Source organism: Pipra filicauda, unplaced genomic scaffold (genome assembly GCF_003945595.2).
Source record: "Pipra filicauda isolate LSUMZ 115617 unplaced genomic scaffold, ASM394559v2 scaffold103_size3290846_pilon, whole genome shotgun sequence".
Classification (NCBI taxonomy): domain Eukaryota; kingdom Metazoa; phylum Chordata; class Aves; order Passeriformes; family Pipridae; genus Pipra; species Pipra filicauda.
Window position 1 is genome coordinate 3,243,828 of NW_024103474.1, and position 24,538 is coordinate 3,268,365.

Here is a 24,538-nt window from a genome sequence, read left to right on the forward strand (position 1 = left end):
TGGTTTGTGTTGGAAGGGACCTAAAGCTCATCTCATTCCCACCCCCTGCCATGGGCAGGGACACTTTCCACTAGCCCAGGTTGCTCCAAGCCCCATCCAACCTGGCCTTGGACACTTCCAGGGATGGAGCATCCACAGCTTCTCTGGGCAACCTGTGCCAGGGCCTGACCACCCTCACAGGGAAGAATTTCTTCCTAATATCCCATCTAACCCTGCCCTCTGTCAGTTTAAAGCCATTCCCCCTGGGCCTGTCACTCCAGGCCCTTGTCAAAATCCCTCTCCATCTCTCTTGGAGCCCCTTTAGGCACTGAAAGGTCAGCCTGCAACGAAGTCATGAGTTAAACTTCTGTTTAATATAAAGTCCTCTCTGTTATGGAATAGGCTCAAAGCTTTGCCATGTCCCCAGAAGATATGGAGAATAGATTTGCAGACAGCTTTCTTCCAGCCATTTCCAGACTCATCCTTTCTCCTGCTAGTGCTTCCTGCCCCTAGTCAGTGAGGTTTAGAAACTGAGAATGCAACAAAAATACACCACATACCTGGAGAATTAATGAAGAGGTGACCCACTACAAAGTCGTATCAGCTGAAGTCTTCAGCTCAGTCCCACCTCTAAAGCCTCCCCAGCAAGACTTGAGCAGCAGCATCAAACCCTCCAGCTGGGAAAGCCAGCCCAGGTTTGTTTTCAGCACAGTCTTGGAGGGGCAGGACTGGTATACACCCAGAGAGATCCCAGGGGATGTCTCTTCTGAAGGCACCCTCCAGAGATCTGACATCTGAATGGAAAGGCTCCACTAAAAAATTCAGAAACATCTGCAGCATCACAGAAAACAGGGCTGGAAGGAATCTCATCAACTCATGTAGTCCCAGCCTGCTCCAATGCCCCCAGTGGAAGGTGGTATGATGGATGTGTCATTTCTAACATAACTACCACAGTTACCTCATTCCTAACATGTTCCTCTGACCTGTTCTTAAAGAAATTCAGTGATGAACATTTCTGTGTTTCACGAGAGAAAATTCTAGTCACAACTTCCAGTACTTCACAATTCTATTTGAAAGCTTCTTCTGATGCCCAAACTGAAAATCCCTCACTGCAATTAAAAACCATGTTATGGGTGGAAAGATCTCAAATTACAATGAACAGGCACTTCTGCCTTGTGCTGCTGTGCCCCTGTTATATATCTGAAGATTTGGTCTAGTTTAGTTTTTACTCTTGTAGGCCCAAAAAACTCATGTTTATATGTTCTTTTCATGCAAGTTAATGCTTTTCATATCCAAGTCTCTTGGGTTCAAACTACAATTAAGGTAACAATTAGGCAATGCCATTCATCAGGGTGATATTCTAAACAGTCCCCAAAACATCTAGGCATCTATCCAAGCTGGGGACTTTTGATCAGATGTCCAAACCCAAAACTTTGGGGAAAACAAAAGTACAGAGCAGGAGTGAGGTGGAGAGAAAACAGTGCAAAAATGGAGGCCAAGTCTCGAATGTAAAAAGGCACACATTTTTTTTGTTGGAAGGACAGAGAGACAGTACAAGAGTGCTCAGAGAGGAATTGTTAGAGCAGATTTGAGGAATTCTGAGATCCTCAGCCCTGATTTGGTTACTGATGAGAGCAGGGCAGCGAGTGGCTGCAGCCTGACATGAAACAACAGAGCAATTTTGGGAGTTAAGGATGGTAAATTCTCCCCCCTCAGCCCTGAGAGGTACAGCAGTGACTCACAGGCTCTCCTGTCCTCTCCCTGGTCAGAGGAAGCCAGAGCACAGCAGCTTTGGCCCTTGGAAGGGTGATCCTCAACACGAGAGGCCAAGATAGATAGAGCTGATCCATACAACTGATGTGACCGACAGAGATGTGTTACAGGTTCAGGACAGGGGACACAGGGCAGGCTGTTTCTTTCCCATATGGGGCCAGACATACCAGCTTCTGCAAATCCTGTACATTGGGGTTGTGACTTTCTGCTCTCCATATGGCCAAAGAGGAGAGTGCAGGATGCTCTGCAATCCGGGCATCACTCCTATGGCCAACAAACTCTGCCTATGTACACTGCTAAGATTGCAGGAGAGCTGTCCCACAGTGGGGAAGAATCAGTCCCCAGGTGCCCACTGCCCCCCAGGAATAACAGGGTGCAGGGAAGCACCCAGTGTGAAAGCCAAAGCTGGCCCAGGGGAGCCAGAACTCCCAGAGCAGCCCGAAGTACTCACTTGGATCTGCTCAACCACCATCTCGCACATCTATGGACGCACCTGAATCCCCACTTGCCTTGTCCTCTCCCTCTTCAGCTCCTTCCAGTATTTGAGGGCTCTAGTCCCTGCTGTCCCAGCCCTTTCCCCCTGCACAGGAGCACACACTCACAGACACAGGGCTGAGCTCTAGACCCATCTGTCTGTACAGGCACAGCTCCCCACACAGCTCTGCCTCTGCACTGGCTGCCGGCACCAAGCGCTGTTTGAGCTCCACACCTGCACTCTCCCCATGACAGCCATGATCTTAATTAAGCTTCAGGCAGGGAGCAATTGTCTGGCACTTACACTGGGAGAGGGGACTCTGGTCTGTATTCCCCCTTTGCCACAGGCACAGCCCTGACCTGCCTGTGTGAGCGCTGGCAAATCACCTCCCTGTGTCTGCATGGGCTCGCTGACCTCCCACTTTGAAAGAATTTATCGTTAATTTTTGCAAAGTGTTGTGGAATCCTTGGGGGAAAGGTAGCACAGGAGTGGAGAATATTAATATTCCACCAAGAATCTCCAGAGACCGACCGGCACATTAAAGCTTCTACAAGCAGAAACAAAACTCTTGCACGGCTCAAGCCAGACCCCCAAAGCACCGGCTGATTTTTTTTCAGTACTTCTTTCCATCAGCATTAGGAAACATGTATGGGGCCTGTCATTATGCATCCAGAGCAACGGCCGTGCCACATCTAAGAAAACACAAGGAGAATGCAGGACCAGGGATGGATTCGTAGCTACTTGGCGTAAGAAAAGGTTGCATCAGGCAACGTGTACGGTGGAGCATTAGTCTCCTGCTGTTCCAGCATAAAGTTAATCAGGGACAGAAATTAATCCCTCCTGACAGCATGTTGCCAATTTCTGATTTCATCCCCGTTTCCTCGTAGCTTATCATCAAGGGAAGGGGGAACTTGTAGCATGGACAAGCCTGTCACATGCCTCTGCCTTTGGTAAAGGCTCACACGCACCAGCCAGGCGTTCCCGTACACTCCGAGTGGCACGTCCGTGCTCCGCACGCACACAGGGCCCCTCGCACCCATATGGACTCACCCACCATCACACAGGTACACACAGTGCAAACTTATGCATATGCTTAAGGCAAAACACGTGCCCAACCATCAGCTTTACTCCAAGACAGTGGGAGGGAGGGGGGTAAGACGAGAACGAGAGGAAAGAAATCCTCTCCCCTGAGGGACGGTGCCAGAAGAGCAAAGTGGCATTTACAAATCATAAGCATTTCCCTTCCCCGCTCTCTGCTCCTTTGCCCAGAATGTTAATTAGCATTGCTCTAAACAGCAGTGGCAAAAGCTGAAATCCAAGCAGTCTCAATTGCTTGAAAGGAAACCTGGCTGGGAGTTTTTTCAGGTGAGACATTTAAACTCGAATGGTGAGATGTGATGGTGATGCAGCAGGTGCTTTTTAATGCCACCTTATAACTTCCCTCCTAAAACTAGACTGTGAGTTCTAAAAAGAAAACTATCATTTCCCAAGGCTGTAGGATTCTGCCTCATGTTCCAAATGTCATGGGTGTATTCTGCAGCTTATTCTCCCAAGCCCAGCAGATCACGGATGGAGCCCCACGGCGTGGCAGCAGTACCCTGCTCGCTCCCACAGTCCTGAAACATTTCACTGCACTCCAGGCTGGGCAACCCCCAGGGTTGCTTTCCAGTGTAGTTGATCACATAATAGAAAAGTGGGTTTGCAATTATGTTCATAAATAATAGTGCTGACTTGGGTTTGTGTCATAAATAAAACTTGGATGATTATATAGACCACATATATCTCGGTCTGTTTGGATGATCAATACACATCTTAAAGCATCACTAAATTTTAGTTACAAAAAATGTGGCAGGAAACTGGCTTCAAAATTTGCTTCTCCTTTTAGAGCCATTCCCTTTCCTATTTTATATAAGTCTCCTCATCCAACTTATCAAGACTACCACCACCTTCAGAAACCCCCCCTGCCCCGAGTGATCGATGTTGTCACGTTTCTGGCACACCGGGTGCCACAGAAGGAACCTGCACCCCAACTCCTGGACAACACAGGTGACAGGGATGCTGGAATGAGAAACTCAACAACATCCCATGGACCAAAACAGTTGGTCTTACACACAGAGAGCAGTTCTCAGTACCAAACCCAGCAAGGCACCCAGACTCTGGGGTCATGGGCTCACCCTGGGCACCTGTTCAGGCAGACAGTGAATGTGCCATCACCTCAAAGGGGTAATACAGCCCCATGCCAGAAGCAAGACAAACAAACCCCTAGCATCTCCCTCTCTGAGAGCAGAGCATGCACAGTGCAGGAACATCCTCCACCGTGCACTGCAGGAGCATTCAGCCCCATTACCCTAGAAACTGAAGAGCTATTGTGAAATAAGTGCAAGGGGAACTGGGAAAGGAAGCAGATTCTCAGCCATAAAACCATCAGGAGAGCTGCCAGCCACTTGCTGAGCTCATGGGAGAACAGCCCTCCTCCCTCCCTGCGACAGACCCAGGCTGCAGATCACAGACCTCCACGTCCCCAGCCCCTGCAACCCACCCTCCTGCTCAGGAGTGGGCAAGTCCACGCCAAACAGGCACTCCCAACACCTGCAAGGGTAGGGTTCTGCCCTCCTTCTGCTTTATCTTCCCAGGTATCAGGCTGAGGAATCTCACAAGTAAGTGGTTCTGCATGGGGCTTACTCAATGGGACATAATTAACTCTTATTGCAAAGAATTAAGTGCTCTCAATAGAGATGTCCATTTTTAATGCCTTTTTTTTATTCTTACTAATGAATTAAGCCAAGATAACACCAAGTAGTTCCCAGATGAGACTGATTGTCAAGCAGATGAGGATTTTATCAATAATTTTTTTTTAAGCTCAGCTCAGAAAAATCATAATAGAAAGAGCAACCAGAAATGCCTTTTCCTCCTTGAAAAAGCATAGAGTAATCTCTCCAGGAGATTCCTTTCCCACCTATATTAGTTATTACTGCCTCTGCATGGTTTCTAGTGTGCATTTGAAGAAAAAGAGGGAAAAAATGCCTGAGTTCACTAATCTTCTTTATCTGTTCACAAACTTTAGAATGCTTTGGTGAACATTTTGAATTAAGTGACTCATAAAGTGATTAACAGTCTATCAACTTGAAGGACAAGTCACACCACCACCACAGAAAAGCAACACATTGTTTCTAGACTCCTCGGGGTGTTTGCTCATGGACACTAGTGTTCTCACTGGTGGGGGTTTTTTCCTCCTCTCCTGTCTTCAATAAAGGCTTGCTTCCATTTTCTCCTACCCCTCTTACTTCCTCACTACCCTTCCAATTCATGGACCAGTATCCAAACCTGCCACAGACTGCTTCCTGAAGATCACTCCTCCAAACTGCAGAAAACACATACTGTCTATCTTGGCTTGCTCCAAAAACCCCTCACACACAGCCTGGAAATGTCAAGCACTGTGGCTCCTGTCATCAGTTCGCTACATCTCAAATGCCTTTTCAGATCCTCCTGTGCCCTGCTACTCAGGGTCCCTGTTCTTGTCTCTTCACCTTGCTTGAGGTGCAGAGAGAGGTCCACCACCCCTCACCCCTTTTCCAAGCAGCTCAGGGCTCCCAGAAGGAGGAGACCAGTTCCTACAGGGGAGGCTAACCTGGTTATGCAGGACCTCGGATCTGTGTCTCCAGTTGCAGTTCCCCATGTGAGACAGGGACCTGACTTACTGAGCTGGTTTGCAGCCTGTACGACTGACTGACCACACTCATCCCGCTTTCTGGAGAAGGGATGAAGGGCAAGGAACGAGGATTGCCCCTGAAGCATTTCGTACGCCAAAGTTTTGCAGCGTGTGGGAAGGAAAAGGAGAGAACAAGGCACAGCAGAAGAAAGCATGTCTGGGAAGCCTGGCTGATCTGCTCAGGAATTCAGCACAGTCTGCATGGTCAGGCTGGACAGATGCTGGGGTTGAGCTGAGGAGTTTCACACAGCAGATGGTCAAGGAGCTGCGATTTGCAGGTAATCTAATAATCAAGTAGTCATATCAGTGAGGATATGAGCCACGGGGTCACGAGGGGTTGGCACACTTCCCCCTTTCCTGTAGAAGTCACTGGGCAGTACAAAGCAAGGACATTAACTGTTTAGCTCCCAGCTACAGCCAGCAGCAGCTTTCTTCAGAAAAAAATCCCTGTAGGGCTCAACCCGGAGCCAAAGCCACACTGACACCATCACTCCAGTCTCCACAGTCAGATCATGACAACCAAGGGGTTGTCACCTCCTCCCCTTCTCTCTCCCCACAGCCCTGGTGCCAACACAAGCAACTCTGCTCAAGTCACTGACTCAAATAAACTAACTCTCTCAAAATTTCCGGTTGGGAATAAGCCATATCAAACTCTGAGCATGTTATGCAAGCTTTAACCCCTTGGAATGCCAGGGCTGACTTCTTCACCTTATGCTGCTGCATCAGGCACAGGAGACCTGTGGCACCAGCCAAGGTGGATGAGACAGAAAAATCCCAGGACCAAGTCCTCCAGTGAAAATAAAACCCACATTTCTAGAAGCGATGAAATGCCAGTACTCGCTCTCTACAGCCTCAAACAACAAAAAACCCTGTTCAGATTTTTTTTTTATTAACTGTCACAAAATGATGCAATGCATATAGTGTAATTATGCTTAAGTGCTTTCCATGTTAAATGTCATTTCAGTTATCACTTTTTAAATGCAATTTTTATTGAGTGCACAATAATAATTTAGCAAGTAAACAGGCAAGTTACAAGAAAAGAGTGGAAGTGCAGGGGGAGGTGGGAAAGCCTCAAGTGTGACAATGAAATGCACTGGGGTACATGGAGCTGTTACTTCTGAAAGCTTGGAAAGAATTATAAAAAAGCCATAAATTACAAGGTTGCAAAATGCAATAAATTACAGCCTCTACAAAAGGCAGATAATGGAAATGAGAAAGGAGAGAGGGAAGGGGGAGGAATCTACATAATTTGTCACCACTGACCCCAGACATCTGCACAGCCTGCATAGAGCACTGGAAATATTTGGGTGTTTCAGTCTCCTCACAAAAAACAGTGCTCAGAGGCCAATGTGGGGGGGGGGGGGGGGCAACTTTAGGAGTGCTTCCCCTCTATTGGCACAAATGCACCCCAAATGGGCAGCCTTGCCTGCATCAAACAGACCTTGGGGAAAAAAGGGAAGTCCAGGCTGAAGACCAACAGCCCCACACTTTGCAGAAGCTCAAACCCTTCAGTCTGCCAAGCCAACGGGAATGGGGTGCAGTCAAGTGCTGGCACACTCAGAAGGGAGAGCTGTGAATGTACTGAATCCCACCATTAATCATGGAATCACAGAAGGGTCTGGGTTGGAAGGGACCTTAAAGCTCATCTCATTCCAACCCCTGCCATGGGCAGGGACACCTTCCACCAGACCAGGCTGCTCAGAGCCCCATCCAACCTGGCCTTCAACACTTCCAGGGACAGGGGATCCGCAGCTTCTCTGGGCAACCAGTGCCTAAAATACAGGCTTTCAAAGATACAACCTGTACTCCTTTTCCTCTGCAGGAAAGGTTTCTGGAGACCTTGGTGCACACTAAGAGGCAGCAATGTGCCCCTGCAGCAAAGACAGCCCATGGTACCCAGGTCTGCCTAAGGAAGATCTGCCAGCACATCAAGAGAGGTGATCCCTGGAGTGGTGGGTCCAGTTCTGGGATCCCCAGTGCAAGAGAAATACAGAACTACTGGAGAAAGTCCAGAAAAGGACCACTAAGATGGTTAAGGGACTGGAGCACCTCACATACAAGGGAAAACTGAGGGAGCTGGGACAGCTCAGTCTGGAGAAGGCTGAGTGTCTTAGCAGCATTTACAAATACCTGAAGGGAGAATGTGAAGAAGACAGAGCCAGGCTCCTCTCAGTGCTGCCCAGTGATTCTTGCCCAGCAAGAAGTAACAGACACAAACTCAAACAGAAGATGGTCCATAAAAGCATAAGGAAACACTTTATTTCCCCACCACCACCACTTGTGAGTGTGACCAAGTACTGACAGAGGTTGCCCAGAGAGATTGTGGGATCTCCCTCCCTGGAGGTATTCAAAAGTCATCTGAATACAGTCCCAAGGGACACACTTTGAGGTCTTTAGCACAAGAGGGTGAAACTTTTACTGCCATTAAGGCTACATGTAGATGTTGAACCAAAGATGGCAGCAAAGATAGGCAACTTTCTACAGGGCAAGCAGAGCCGGCAGCCAGGAGACAGCCTCCTGTCGTGGGAAAAGGCATTCCCATCAGAAATGCTCTTCAGCATCAATGCCAAAGCCCTCTGGAGGAAGACAACAACCCACAGTCCAGGAGGGAAGGGCAAGAGCAGGCGAGATGGTGCCAGGTGTGGGAAGGCACAGCTCCCTATCGATTTCACAGCCCGCTGGGTCCCCGGGAATCGGTGCCCTTGGGGTTTCAGGGTTTTCAAAACAAAGCCACCAACTGAAAGGAAAAACCCACCAGAGTAAAACCAACAAACAAAACAGAGGCAGCCAAGTTCTGAGAGTGGAGATGAGCAGGATCTTAATCTCTGGAAAATTAAATCAGAAGAAAATGGAACGGGCACAAATTTTGGCTGACAGAGAGCATCCTCCTTTCAGGAGCATGTGTGCCAGGTTTATTTGATTAAAACTCCTCAGGATGGAGCAAGAAGGGAGTGTTTTCATTATTGAAGAGGGAGCAAGGAGGAGGTGGCCTATAGTTGCCATAGGACCATTTTCAGTACTAATGGTAGCAAACAGTCCCAGCGCATGGGAGTAAGTGATTGTAATATTTCATTCCCTGAGGACAGAACCTTTTTTGCAGGAATGGGATGCGGGCTTCCTGGAGACCACTGGAGCTCTGGGTTTACACTGCAAGCTCTAAAATAGTCTGGCAGTTGCTTTTACTGCCTCCAGACTTCAGGGAAGAAAAAAGCAGCTTCGGTTGACTGGGAGCCTAAGATGAGGTTTTACTACTGCAGTGGCAAGTCCTGGATGTTCCTCAGCCAACGCCGAAGGGGTAGGACAGGCTGGACATTGCCAATAGCACCTCGAGGGCCTTCTTGAAATGAGTTTGGCAGGGTTCAGCTTTGCTCCCAATCTGTCCACTCTTTTCCCTCTGTCTAATCCAAGTCCCACCTTCTGAACACCATCAGGAGAAATGCCTGGGCAGCATCCCGAGCATCACCTGAGGGAAGAAACCAGCTTCTCATCCTGTGTGGGCAGACAGGCAGAGGGAAGGGGAAGCCTGTGCTCATGAGGCTAAAGAAACTCAGGCAGCAGAACTAGCTGGGAAAGGTAGGTCAGGCCAAGGCAAACCAGCAGGGCACGGGAAGGCAGCACACATGGCAGAGCCAGCAGCACACACTGCAGCCCCAGTGCCCTGCCAGCACTGGAAAACCAGGCAGCAAAGGCTCATCAAAGAGAGGACTGAAATCTCCATGGTCCACTCCCTCTCTCCATTGCTCCCTGAGCAGCCCAGCCTCCTGTGCTGATGTGCTCCAGCACAAGTTGCTAATCAGGGCACAGCACGAGCAGGGACCAGCAGGCCCTGGGCTCCAGCACTTTTTTTCTCAGCAGGAGCTGAATGCTAACCCTTCCCCTGAATTAAAAAAAAAAACATCAAACCAACCAACCAAAAAACAGCATCTCTGTTTCACATGAACTGGGGAGAAGAGTCTTCAAAGGTTTCCAAAAAAGCAGAAGGTTAAAGGGAATGCAGTTTCCAAGGGAAGAAGAGTTAACCCCAGGGTCTGAGTGGCCCTGCCACCCTCTCCTCCATGCTCCACTCCCTGGCCCCAAATTGCACTGCAGCATCATAACAACTGCACCAGCTCCTCTCTCCACAGACCCCCAGTTCAGCCCCATCCCAGGAGACCTCTGCCACCCACATCCCTCCTCCTGCCATGCTGTGGGCACTTTGCTCCTCTTTCCCAGCTCTCCCTTGGCCCAGCTTTCAGAGGAAAACAGCTAACAAGGGCAGTGCTTTTAGAGCCCCCAAGCTTAAGTTATTCAGCTCTGTGACGCCAAGTGGAACAGTCACTGAACTTTCCTAGAAACACCCAGAGGTGTTGCCAGCCCTGGCAGCTCACACCAGGCTCTCCTGCAGACACCCCCTCTGTTCACACTGGTGGTCACCAGCTCAGGATGCTCCTCTGCTCACAAGTCACTGTCCCCTATGCATGGGGAAGAGGCAGAAGTAACCCACCCACCGGTGACTGCCTTGAGGCAAGCAGGAACCAAAATGCAAGCCAGGATCCTTCCAGCAAGATCACTATGCAAACCCTCTCCAGCCCCTTCAAGCCCCCACATCTCCATGCTGTCCTTGCCTTCAACCTCATGTGCCAAACAACATGAAATATTCTGCAATTCTCCTCACAGCAATCGATTCCAATGCTGCTGAAGATGGCTTCTCCCACGTCTAATGGGCCAGGATAAAGTCTGTTCCTACGCTCCCTTTTCTCCTGCCCTGCTCTCTGCCTCTGCAGCACGAAGATCTCCCTCTGATCGTGGCCTGAAGATTGTAACCCTGTTGGAAAAGTCTGCTCTGTAACCCCTCAGCCTCCAATCTATATGGACAGGAGCTACAAAAGCTATTTACCATCTCATTTCAGGATTCTGCCAGCAGCTACAACATGGAAATGAGGAAGGCTGCTCTCTGTTGCAGCCTTTAAATACTTTGACTCACTTTGGTCAGGCTTACCCATCTGACATTGCTGGCAGCACCACGTTGCCCTCTCCTGAAGCACCTTGACACCCACAGGGACAGGTTTCTGAGGGTTTGGTACCTGGGACAGGATTTTACAAGATTTCCACATGGGTAATGAATTGCTAAATAAGGGCTTGGGCACAGGAAGTTGGAAAACCCATCACCTGCCCAATAATCCTAAATCTGATCCCTACCTCATCATGCCTCTGACCACGACTTGTTCCCACAGTGCTATACCAGCTAGAAACTGTGTCCTTTTGGTCTTCTTGGTAACCCCTCCGAGCTGCTAAATTCCTCTCCTGTCTCCTTCTTCTCCTGCCCTTGTCTAGCTCTCCCCGAACTATCAAGGAGACAGAATCATTGTACCAGCTCTTGATTTTGGGAGACAGCAAGTGATGGCCCCAAAGCAATCAAAGCAGAGAGCACAGTGTAGGAAAGCAGGGGAGCTGGAGTCAGGCTAAATAAGGGGTGCACCCTTCCAAACAGCCCCTCCTGGCACGGGCTGCCCCCCAGCAGTGGCTGTCCCCTCTCAGCACTCTGGAACCAGGGGGCATAGATCAGGGCTGCTGACCGTCCCCATGGAAGTGAGCAGAAATCAATGATGTGCCATTCGAGCCCTTGGGAGAATCCTATCTAATCAAACAGACCCAGAGAAAACAGCATCTTATGGGCCATAAAACACCAGAGGCTTATTCCCCTCATAAATACTGAGTTGACACCACCACTGCTGCAGCCCCTTTGGCTCTTCCTTCCTCCTCTCCCATCCTTCCACTTGAACGCTCGGCTGCTGACAGCTCCTAATAACTTGGACTCCGATGCAGTCCCTGACTGCCTAATCAGGGTTACGTTAATGAAGCGGTTATCTCATCCAGCCTGACCCCAAAATATCCTCCACACAGCAGTGCCCGTGCCCAGCACACCAGGGAAAAGGGTACTTTCAGCAGCAGCCCTTGGCTGGTGGGGTCCAACTCCACAGCACAAAGCAAGCCCCAGACAGCCCAAGGGAAATCCTGCTGGAAGCTTAGCAGAGCTCCTTCCACAGCAGAGGCCCAATGTTTCAGCCTCATTTCAACATTCAGGGTCAAAACAGCAGTTTGTACCCTTGCCCTGGTCCCTTCTCCCATCAAGCTTTCCTCTCCCAGAGCTATCAGGAGTTACCCAGGCACATGACCACAGCAAGGGAGTCTTCTCACACCTTCTAGTTTGGGACACACACACACCCCCACACCCCTGAGCCTTATGAACATCAGAAGGAGTTTTAGCTGGACCCCTCATAGACCAGAATATTTGGCACTTTTCCTTTGATTATTGGGGCTTTGATTGCTCTGCCAATTATTGCCTTAGAACTGTGGGCTAAGAAACTTCTAGCAAGCCCTGAGTGCTTGGCTGCACACCCAAAGGAGACCAGTGACATGCAGGTCTCACAGTCAAATGATGTTCTGACAGGGGAAGTGGTGTGACACTTCCCTGCTGCCACCCAACATAACTGAGGTCACCTGCCACCACCTGCAGCACAGGTGATGCAAATCACAGGGAGCTGCTGAGGTGCAGGACATCTCTGCAGACAAGCTCACCAGGGAAGGTGACATGTCCCAGAGCTAAAGGAAACACTGATGATCCTCCCACCTATGGACACGGATGTTTCCCACCAGAGACACGGCAGTTCAGATGACAAGGGCGAGCTCAGGAGCTGCCTGAAACCAATCCTTCCTCTGTTTTGCTTAAGGAGAGAACTACTGGTAGGACTGTACCCATGAAGACTCCTCTGGGATGCTATCCTGCCCAGAATAGCCCTCCTGTGGGGTTTAGTTTTGTTCCTTGACTTCACTGGTTTTGGCTTCCAAATTCCCAGGAACCTCCCAATGGGCCTAGTCTTTCCCATGAGCAAAGCTCTCCATAATAAGGAAAAATCCATTTGCTTCTCAGAAAAGCAGGATGCAGCATGCAGCTGGGAGAGGTCCTGGGGACCTTTTCCCCCTCTTCCTGCAGGATTTACCATTGCTCCCCCAGCACTGTCAGTCCCCCTGGCACCCCTTGTGCCTCGGGGATGCAGCAGAGCCCTCTCTCCCTCTCTTCCCTCCCCTCAAACAGAGCAAGGAGGGTGGGAATAGCAAAGCCAAGGGGAAAAACAAAACAACAAAGCACCGTATAATCTGTATATTTCACCATTTGGCAGAGGGGATTTTTTAATCATTTAATAGTTTTAATCCTTTATCAGATGCTCATCTAAGAGGATTTTGCTGCACATACAAGATTTGGTACAAATTCATTTGCAGTAAATATACTCATCTAGCAAGTTTATTTCCTGCCTGGGCACTGAGTGAGGTAAGTTGGCTGCTACTTGACAAAGGTGGCAGGACCTTGCTGGAACTCTTCCGTGCTGTATCTGTGCTGGTTTTTGCAAGCCAGCATCTCAAACTACTGGAGAAAAATGACACTGGGCATCCTCACAGCTCAGGGTCCTCACAGATAGTGGGGCACACCTTGGGAGAGCACCAGCCCTGCACCCAAGCCACGAGGGCACCTTCTCCCACTGATGTGCAGATGCCCACCCTGCCCTAACAGCTCAGTACTGCTGGAGACCTGCTGGCTCTTTCTGCACCAGTAACCAAGGGGGACCAGAGCACTGCCCCACCAGCACCCACACCAGAGCACACAGTCACAGCCCAGACTCCCCAGGGTATTTGGGCAGAGACACAGCCCAGGTGAGGTTAGTTTCTTTTGGGGAAATGTCATGCAAGCCACAAGGATGCAAACCATGCCATGGCACTCGTCTTCAGAGCCAGGGAATGGGCATGAGCTTATTTTATTTATTATAAAGTGTCTAAACCCATTGGTTTGAGGCTGCAGAGAAGCAGGCTGGCAGGGCAGGCTGCTGAGCTAGAGAGAGAGAGAGAGGCTGCAACTCAGGTTGGGTTTTGTTCAGTTCTGCTGCATTACTGACCCAACCACCTCTTCTGTTGGTCAGTCAAGACCAGCAGAGCCCTGCTCATGGTGCCAGGTGACTGCTGTGAGGGACACTCAAGAGAACAGCTGAGCCACAGCTACCCCCCTAGAGTCCCTCTATGCAGCTGAAATCTCCAGATCTCAAGATATTTTGGGGGGAGGAAATAGGAATGAACACTACAACAAATTTACACCTTTTTGAGGCTCCGTTAATTTAAAAGTGGCCAGAAGATATGATCTGTATTGTCAAGGCAATGTGCTTTGTCTGCATGCAAGGCAACTGCTGAGGCACTGTAAAGGTTTTCCAACTATAACACAATTCATAGGATACAATTATACCTTTTAGATGGTTTAAAGTTAAAGCAAGAGCCTGCTGCAGGGCTGATAATTTCTCATGTTTTTGTGAGCTTCCGTTTCTTTAAGTGTTTGCTTTCAAACAAATACTTAAAAACACCCTGTAGGAACTTAAAGCTGAATCCCCCAAATGCCAACTCCACGATTAACCTATGGGTTGTTTCACTGCTGGCCTCTCTCCTCTCATCTCACAACCTCTGATCTTCATCTAGAGAATGGAATGAAAAGTTTCTGCTGTCAGGGAATGCACAAATCCCTCTTACCTATCTTTAAGGCCAGTACAAAGGCCCCATTTAAAAGGAAAAGGCACACAATATTTCCCTGACACTTCTTACCCTCTTAGGGCAAAACCCAAGAGCCGTGTTTTTGTGTTTGCAGAGCAAAGAAGGGCACAAGCAGCATCAATGACAGCACAAAGCTGTTTTTTCTGGGTTGTGACATCTTACCACCTGAGCATCTTGACCAGACAAGGAGTAAGAGCTGGGGGGGTGAAGGGGTTGTTTTCACCTCTGTGGAGCAGCCAACAAACCAAGTCGTGCTGATGCATGGCTTTTGGATGCAAGTTTTAATTAACACAAGAGTGAGCTTAGTTGGATTTACACCAGAAGCTTCCAGCCAGCAAGCTACCCTCCTTTCTCTGGGACACCACTGACACACAGTCAGCTTTTCAGACAAATGTCAAAGCAGCTTTTTGGCTCCCCAGTCTGTAATTCCTGCTGCAAGCACTGTGGGGCAGAGAGCACACCTCCCTGGGCAAGCAGAGCACACCACGTGTGCTGCAGCCAGGCATAAAATTCTACTGGACCATAAATAAGTCAAAAAATATTGTGCCCAGTTCAAGCCATGGTTAATTCAAACAAGCCCACCAGTTTTTGACAGCTTGGTTTGAATGCTCTGGTGCTTGAAATGCAAAATACAACATAGCCCATTACCCTGAGTCTGCAGAGAATTATATCTTATTTTTTGTAGTTTATTCAACAAATCCAACAGACTGATCCTAGCGTATTCCCTCTGCCTTTAAGACAATCCAAGAATCTATTTACTTTCCTCTTTCCACATGGATGGCAGCAGTGATAGGTGCTTTGGGAGAGAGAGTGCCCACTAACATTTATTTATGGTCCAGCAGTGGCTGCAGCATGCGAGCTCTGCCTCTGTGCACAGCGAGACACGCTCCCTGCCCCACGTCCTTACAGCTCATAACACTCCCTTAGCTTTATTTTTTGGAATAACAAGAGCCTAAGGAAAGACTGCCCGGTGTAAATTGCCTTGTGCACCCCTCCAAAGTACCCTGTGTTGGCCCCTTCCAAAGCCCAGGCACCAACCCAGACTGCAACCCCACTTTGTAGATGATGAATCTAAGGCATGGAAAGGTGAAGGGCTTCAGGCCTGACAAGCAGAATGAGTCTTTAGCACAAGTCAACGACATTTTGGATCTCAAGATCTGCATCTGGTAGCAATGACCCTGAGGTTACCTCAGTTGGTTAGAACATGATGCTAATAACACCAAGGTTGCAGGTTCAATCTCCATATGGGCCATTCACTTAAGAGTTGGACTCAATGATCCTTGTGGGTCCCTTCCAACTCAGAATACTTTGTGAAATCTATGAAGAAACTGCCCCTGGAACTTGTTTCACAATCACAACCAAGGCAACATTCTGCTCTTTCACAAAGCCAAACATCAAACCACTCAAAAGGCCAAACAAGCCTCAACTACAAGGATCTCCTTAATCCAGATCAAAATTTAGCAAACAGCTGCTGCTTGGTAGAACCGACAGACCAAGCCCAGCCCTGCTCATATTTCTGCAGGTCCAGAAGACTGATTCAAAAATCTGCAGTTTAGGGCTTTTAACTCCCTACATGGATATATCTGATGCATTCAGGTTCCAGAGTGTATGTGCCACCTCCAGGGAATTTATTTCCCCCTATTTGCCAAGATAAACAGCATACCAAGCATGAAGGGGAGGAGGAGACCAGGCTGATTTAAGTGATTTCACTTTGCGATTTTCTGTGTTCTTTTTAAGTCGCTTATCCATTTCAGTGCTCAATATTCGGCTCTTTCCCTAATTAGAAAATCGCTAATCTGCTCTGAAAAATGTAAAAGTGAGTCTTGCTTACGTGCATTGCTTGGAATATGCAAGTGTGTTGGGTTTTGCGTTGCTTTCAAGCTCTTTTTAAAAGGCTTCTGGTGTCTCCAGCTGGCATTACTTGCTCCCGTTGATCCCACCCCCCAGTCCATGTTCAACTCCTGCGTGCACAGCAGTGCTCTGCATACCTAGTGCCTCCAAGAAATTATCCCTGCTCTATTCCCAGCACACACATTAAATCTTTGGCACCCCTTTAAATAACATCCTCAACCTTTTCTTTGCCTGGGCAACACCTCTCAACCAGAACAGGACAACCTTTCCATACCACATCTCAAACACCAGCTGCCCAGAAACGCTGGGAAGGGACAATGGGGAACTCTGAAGGTGGAAGCTCAAGAAAAGTGAATTTTCAATTCAGACCAGTGGATTGCCTAAAGGTTCAACAGAAGCACTGAATCAGCCTAATGAAATGCTCACGGGACTATACCTGGTGCCAGGGAGGACTGAGTGGGGCCCCTTTACACAGGGAACAAGCCAGGAACCACAGGGCAGCCCTCCCCAGTCTGGTACAGTCTGAGAAGGGCTGGGTGGTGACAGGTCCACGGACAGCCCCAGGCAAGGTGAGGTGACAAACCAGGGACAAGGCCCACCCTTGGAGCTCAGACAAGAGCAAGAGAGAGACAGAGTTGTAGAGGTTACCTGCAGCATAGGTCCAAAGTCCATTTGGGAGACAAGGGTAAGAGGCCAGGATGCCTGCACTGTCACTCCAAGGTCCATCCAAGAGAATCAGCCAGAGACAGAGCAGCAGCTCTGAAATTTGAGTCTGGGGTGCACCCAGAGAGGCAGCAGCAAGGACAATACCCCAACACAGCTCAGGAAGACACTGGGACTCAAGCTCAAATGAAGCTCCAGAGGCTGGGGGGGTGGGAATGGGTGCCAGGTGACACTGATTAGGGCAAAGTGGGTCCCAGGTGAGACTGATCAGGGCAAAGTGGCTCCCAGGTGAGACTGATTAAGGTAATGAGGCTCATTAACATGCTGGGGCCCTCATGGCTGGTCAACACCCACCCCTCCCCACCCTGTGTGCTGCTGATGGAGATCCCACCCTGGGTAAGAGCAGTGGAGGGAGGGACAGCTGGATAATTCAGCCTAGTGTAGGACAGACAGCAGACCAGACCAATAGCTCCCAGCTCAACACTGCTCCGTGCATCAGGACTTCAACACCTGCTCCAGGGTATGAATACAACTGTCCCGAAGGTCAGCAGCTGGTGGCCTTGGACAGCAGTGTCTAGCCTGGGTGATTCATCACTGCCCTTTTGTGGAAGAAATTCCATTAAGCAGGCACCAGTATAAGCTCACAGGGTACAGGGTCGGTCCTGAACAGCTCACCCCGAGGGCACTACAGAGATCAGGCTCCTCTGCAACAGGTGAGTGCACCTGCAGAACATGCCTGCTGCCCAGGAACGTGCCTGGTGCTCCTGGGCAGAGCTGGCTGCACGCCCACCACAGCACATAACCCTTACACAGATCCCAGCATTGCTCACCCAGCAGTTGACATTGTACTAAGAAAAAAAAACAACCCACCCACACACTGCATAACCAGCAATCAGGGGGAAAAGAAATCAGGAGCAGTTGCCCTGCAGTGCTCCAAACCTCACCTCTAACAAGGCACCCATCACCTCAAGGGAACACCTCAGAAACCTCCTGGCTAGCTGTGTACTATGAATGTTGCCTGTTTAAGGACCATTGTCCTATGTCTCCACCTTAGACAAGAGAGATCTCTTGCCTAAGTATCTACACAGCACAGAAGTGAGATTAAAGACAGCCAGGTACCACCCTGCCAGGACACCTGCACACTGCTCAACCAGGACAGCCCTTTCCTCAGCCTGTGCCCCTCTCTCCCAAGTGTTATGGCCATGATCTGTCACACCAGGCTACCTGCACCTTAAGATGAGCAAATGCTTGCCCTGCCCCACCATCCTGCTGTCAGCAGCAGCTCTTGCACGGAGCATCTTCAGCTTTTTATAAATCAGCTTCTTTGGTACTCTCGTACCCAGACCTCACCCCAGGCTGCAGGAGCCATCCTGGTGCCCTTGCTCACACCCTTCTCCTCTGGCTCTGACCAAGGGCAGTGTTGCATCATCTTGCTGTTTTGGGAAGAGCTCTGTCTGTGGCTCTGAGGTGCCCATTGCTCCACCTCTACAGGAGCCCGTTAGTGCCATGCAACTGCCACGCACCCAATGCACCCCTCAGCTTGTGGCAGACACACGTTGGCTATGCCTGTCCTACAGGACCAGAACCAAAGGAGGAACAAGCTGTGCAGCTATAACTAGCAATGGTGCAGCTAAATAACTCGGAGCCCTCACATTACACCATTTTCCAGAGGTGCTATTTGCTCACAAGCTTTTCACAATCAAACACTTTGCTAGGAAGAGCAGTACAACTGAAATGGCAATTAGTCACCCATCCTGCCTTTGTTCCCAAAGGATCTCCAGCAACGTTTTGGGGAGAAGATTGTGAAAGTTACCCAAGGCTGACACGCAGGCAACACTGCATTGCACTGACATGGACAGTTTTCCACGAATCCTCTCCTGCCCAGATTGCTCACAGGAGAGGAAGGGAACACAGCTGCTATCATAAACCTTTCCAGCCAAACTGCCCCACTTCATTATAGTTTGTCACCTGCTCAGGGAAATCACTTGTCACAAAAATTTTCTTTTCCACTTAATGACTTCAAACTCAATTTGAGGATTGGCTCAGTGGACTGCAGCTGAGGTGCCTTTCAACTGGAGTGTGCACCTTCCCTGGGATCGAGCCGAGGGCTGGAGGGATGATGGGGGTGTCTTTCACTCGGGATGCAGAGCTGTCATGAGCTTGGCATCATTAAAGGCCTGACTCAGCAAAGCACACCAACGTACTGATTGTAAGCCCACACTCACTGTTTAATAAGGATGAAATCCTGGACTGATGAGACTTTGGCCTAAGCAAGGGCTAGGTCAGGAATGAGGGGTCATGACAAGTGCGCAGCAAGGGAGAGGAAGAGGCAGAAGCCACTCTGTGTGGCCAGACTCAGAGCACTTACACAGCAAAGTGCGTGGCCAGTTGGTGGTGGATCTGGGGTCAGTCCTAAAGTGCAGAGTTTGCTCATTAAAGGGAGCTTATTGTCACAGACTGGTATTCTGACCTGAGCAGCACCTCATCGCTGAGGAAGCACAGGTACAGCTTGAGTTGCCACCACATACTCAGGTGGGTACAAGACAGTGGGCAGGGCAGGCCAATGCTCATTGTAACTACACAAATAACACAAATAAAAGACACGATTAAAAAAGATACACTGAGCTATGAGGGGAGCCAGGAAAACAGAGGTTCTGATAAGTTAAGTGTCCTTCCTACAGTCACCAAGCAAGTGTCAGAGCCAAAACTACAAGTTAGTGCACCCAGTTCCCTTCTCTCCACCCCAAACTGTCTTTTCAACATTTAATGCTATACAGACAGTCAAAGTCTCCCTACCACAGACCCAGTCTAAAATTATTCCTGCTTACTAGAATTGCAAAAAAGGATTAGCAACAGCTACCTCGGTTGGCCTAGAACGATCTGTTAAAATTCTGCACGTGAGTGCTGTTAAATGCATTGCTGTGTCCCACATTCCCAGTGAAATTCATAGGCCCGTGTTACGATGGAGCAGACACAAAATCATTGCTAGGACTGAAGCAAAGCCCTAATTTATTTATCTAGTTTGCACTGTTCCTAAGTAGCATCACACAGTATATTAGGTAAACTTAAATATACACCTTGTTACTTCAGCAGCCCAATGATGGCAATCACACCTCTCCTAAAAGCAGAATATATTGAACAGGTAACAATGGACTGGCTTAAGAATCTCTTCACCAAAGCACTTCCTTCCTTGCTGCTGGGACAGCCACCCTGTCCCACCCTTGCAGATCCTTGACAGGATGGACAGAGCTCGGGGTTGTGCCTGAAATCCACGCCTGCTGCCCCAGGTAACAGGCTGAGGTCAGCCCCCCGCTCCATTTGGCTCGGCAGCCAACAGACTGAGCGTGTTCTCAGGAGAGGGCAGCTCGAATTAGCACATTAGCAGAACTGCCAAGAATTGAAAGCCCAATGCAACCAGCTAAACACTTGAGATTTGCTCCAGTGGCTGCTGGAGTAAACCCTGCAGAAGCCACAGATAACACGGCATGTCCTCTCAGTGACACGGGCCATGCCTACAGCTGGCAATCCTGCCCCACAACAGCACCGACCCAGTGCTATGCAAAAGCATCAGCCCAGCTCCCGAAAGCAGCCCCATCCTGCACACAAGCTAAAAAAGGTGCTGCATCAATGGAAAGTGCACCAAATCCTGCCCCAGGGTTTGCTGGACCTCAGCGACCCCATTCCTTTGCACGCACAGAACAGCCCGCAGCGCTGTCTCACCTCTCACCCAGCCTCAGAGGGGGTTTCCAGGAGCTAGACCCCCCCGTGCATCCTCCTCCTCATCTCCACCTCTGCCCAGAAACCCAGTGAATATTTAAGAAAAAGAACTAATTTTAAAAACACTTCATCATCAAGAGTTAAAAATACTTTCTTCAGCCGACTGCAAGAGGGGACAGTGTTTACTGCAGTGTACGGCTGCTAATTGAGATCCCTGTTTTAGAGGAAGATCTGGTGCTCTGGTGGTTTCAACATGTTCTTTAAAGCCCTGTAATAGAGACTTATTTCAGCTCCTCTCTCCGCAAGGAGCCTTTAAGTACTAGCAACCCCACTACATTAGTTACACAAGCAAGCAGTTCCCATCTAATTGGTTTATAAGACAGCAGGTCTTCCTTTTTAATGGCTGATTAATTGCCACACTGCCCAATGCAAGGTTGTGATTCACTTGTCTCTGTAGAGATTTAGCAGGGAAGCCTGCGGCTTTCATGTAAAGGAAAGGATTGACACCTAAAAAAAAGTTGTGATCCAGCCAAAACTGAACCAGCCAGCAGCCTCTCCCAGTAACCTTCCCACCACCTCCGCCCTGCAAAAGTCAAGGGAAATAAAAATACTCCCATTTTTTTAAGGCAAAATTCAATGTTCATCAGGGAGACAGGGCTCATTTAGTTTTTAATTTTTCATTTACCTCCAGGTTAAATTCAGGCAGGGAGCCTGATGTTGAAATGGATTGAAACAACTGTTTTAACACAATCCAGCTTCCTTTCCAAAGCTCTTCCATCTCCCTACCCACTGCCAAGAGAGGGACCAAAGTGGACAAGAATAGGGAGATTAAACAGAAACAAAAGTCGGAGTCAGCACCGGGCTGGGCTAATGCGGGCACGGCTTTGTCGTAGGCATTCCGCTGTTTGTTGTCTGCAATCCTTTTAAGGTGGCTGCAGCTTGCAGCCAGCGTAATCCTGATTTTGTAAGGGTTTGGGGTTTTTTTTCCTCCCCCTTCCTTTTTTTCCCATTGCCAGCAATTGATTTCATTTAACATTTTCATTCCTCTGCCCGCTGTAAATAACCACTTGGCAGTTGAATTTCTCAAGTAGAACAGGCAGCGGCTGCTTACTCTCTTCCTGGCAGCTGGGGGGGAATCTGGCAAGCACTAAAGCAAGAAGCTGTTTCAAGTAGCTTTGAAATGTGCAGGAGATTACATGGGTAGCACTTGGAGTGGAAGAAGTCACAATATGGAAAGGCCGAGAACTTATTTTTGGAGAGGCCTGGTGAACCTGGAGGCTGAGAGACAGAATTCACCAGTGAGAGAATGAGCCTTTCACTCCCAGTTCATGGCCCTGCACAGCCCCCCGTGGATGCCAGAGGAGAAGGGGACCAGGCTGCTGCAGCTGGCAGTTGTCAATAATCTGGCAGCACATCTCTGCACTTAAACCAGCACACGAGGTGCAGCCCAAGGAGGAGACAACCCAACCTGCCTCCTCCTTGTGCTCTGCAAACAGCACTTGCTCACTGCCACACTCTGCTGTGCACATCAACAACATCTGCATGGGTGCTTGTCACACTGGTCCTGCCTTCCTCCCTGGGGCCCAGCTCTAAGAATATTGGGGATGGATTCCCCAGAAATTCAGCTGGACAAGATACCTGTGACATGCAACATACCGTGCCCTCCTCCCACTGGCTGGGCAAAGCATCTCCACCCTGCCAGAAGAGCTCAAGACATGAGATAAAAAGAACTCCTCATCACCACTCAGTTTATCAGCCACAAATTTCTGTTCTGGCTCATAATCCCAAGAAATCCCTAACCTCACTAGAGTTGGACAAATTTAGGGCCAGAGCAAACTTCAGTGTAAGTCAGCCTTTGCATCAGAGTAATAGAGAAGTCACAGAATCAATGACAACTGGCACCAGATGAAATCCCTGGGTTTATCTTAGTCATGCTGCCATAGTACCCATGTAAGTCCTCTAGGCTTTAAGAGGTTTGGTTGTATTTCATGTGAGGAGGAAGAGGGATAAGAAGAGAGACAGGAGGGAGCATGTGACGGAGAGAGAGAAGGACAGGGGTTGCTGCCTCACAATTGCCAGGCTGCCCCCAAACACAGGAGCTCCCAGTACAAGGCTTTGCTGCCAACCAAGAGAGCCCAAGCCGAGCACTCCACAGCCACAGAGATCAAGCACAAGAACGGGTATTTACCACCCTGAATGGCTGCCTGCACAGCTAAGCAAGCACGAAGTATTAATAATGATTAATTTGTAAGGGTTGCTTTTTAAGCTTTTGTTCAGAAAAAGTCAGCACATTCTAGGCAGAGCTATTAACAATACCAACAAGCAGAGCTCGTACCACAGGCTACGTGGCCTAATTCCACCCTGCTTTTCTGATGCTGCAAAAAAGCTGCAGTAAAAGATATCGGTAGTGACAGGATCCTGCCACACACCGGCCCCCACCTCGCACATCTCAACCCTGAAATGCTCCTCGGCGAGAGCTGCTCGCTCCTCCCCAGCTCCCTGCCCCTCAACCCATGCTGCGAACTACAGCGAATGTCTTTGAAAATGCCCCCGCTGAACTCGAAGAGGCAGAGCGGAGCAGGGATGACAAAATCGGAGCTGGCAGCTCTGCAGAGCAAAGCCCAGCAGTAAGTTCACCTTTCCCTTTCCCTCTCCGACTCACCACGAGTGGGAGGGCTCGGGAGCAGGGCGGCGCAGCCGAGCGAATGCCAGCGGCGAGCGAAGGAGGGCAGGAGGGGACGGCAGGAGACAGAGGTGGGCAGCAGCTGCAGCGATAACACCGTGACGCAGCCGCTCTCCTTGCTCCGAAAAAGCACTCGCCAAGGGCATGGGCACACAGTGATGCAAGCAGAGGCTGCGCGGGAGTCCCTTGAGAGGCAGGTTCAGTCTAATCCACAGCTACACAGCAGGATAAAACACTTGCTTCCCCCCTCAGGAATACACTGGGGACACCGAGGGGTGCAGAGGAGTTTACCCACCGTGCTGGCCAGGGCTGGGGGCTCAGCCCTTGACACCTGCCTGCCCTCAGCCCTTCTCGCTGCCACCCACATCTGCTTGCATGAAAAGGGCGCCCTCAATCCCACAACAATTCAGAGCCCACTGCACTACATAGGAAGACAGGCAGGGCTAATCTCCATTGCAACACTAAATACATTAGAGGCTGGTTTTCTTTTTTTTTTATTTTTTTCTTTTTTATTTATTTTAGCAACTTTGCTTCACCCCTTCTTCTTCCCCAGCAGACAAATGGCGGAGTAGAGCAAGCATGGATAATTCTCATCCCATTTCATTCTGTTTCTCTGTGGCGTTTCTCTGTTTGCTTTGGAGAGGAGAGGGTTGTTGGAGCATGTGTATCGCTTTGCAATTACAAATTAGCTTTTTAAATGAAGTGTGCTGCAAGAGGCCTGATAGGCCATGTGTGAGTGAGCTACTCAGCCCCTGATGAGAAACAAAAGTGGAAAAAACCCCACCCTACGAAACTGCTGTACTGCTGCTCCCAGAGCCTGGTGTGAGCAGGGAGCTCTGCGCAAGTGCAGGGCAAGGAGTGGTCACAGTCACGGGCTCCTCCTGGGGGTTTGATTCCCACAGCCAACAGAAAGACTTTTTTCGCAGAGTAAATGGAAGCACTTGACAGCAGGAACCAGGTCAAAGCACAGCTCTGCTCAGGCTTCAGGGAGTCTCTGAGCAGAGAGGAGGAGACAAGGAAAAGGCATCCTCCTCTCCCATCGAGTGGGACCAGCTTTCCCCAGAACTCCAAATCTAGAACCCCTCCTGCCAGCAGCACTCTCTGTGCAGAGGAGCTCCTG

General features: G+C 49.4%; 1 protein-coding gene across 1 annotated transcript in view; it reads right to left on the reverse strand.

Annotated features, from left to right (window-relative positions):
* The window catches only part of CACNA2D2 (calcium voltage-gated channel auxiliary subunit alpha2delta 2), a gene marked incomplete at its 5' end in the record, with an annotated part of 162,292 nt that extends 138,792 nt beyond the window's left edge, over positions 1-23,500 (reverse strand). Inside the window, one exon of the mRNA XM_039378700.1 lies at positions 23,398-23,500. Within this exon, the coding sequence (XP_039234634.1) occupies positions 23,398-23,500 (103 nt within the window). The remainder of the gene's footprint in view (positions 1-23,397) is intronic.
* Positions 23,501-24,538: the final 1,038 nt, after the last annotated feature.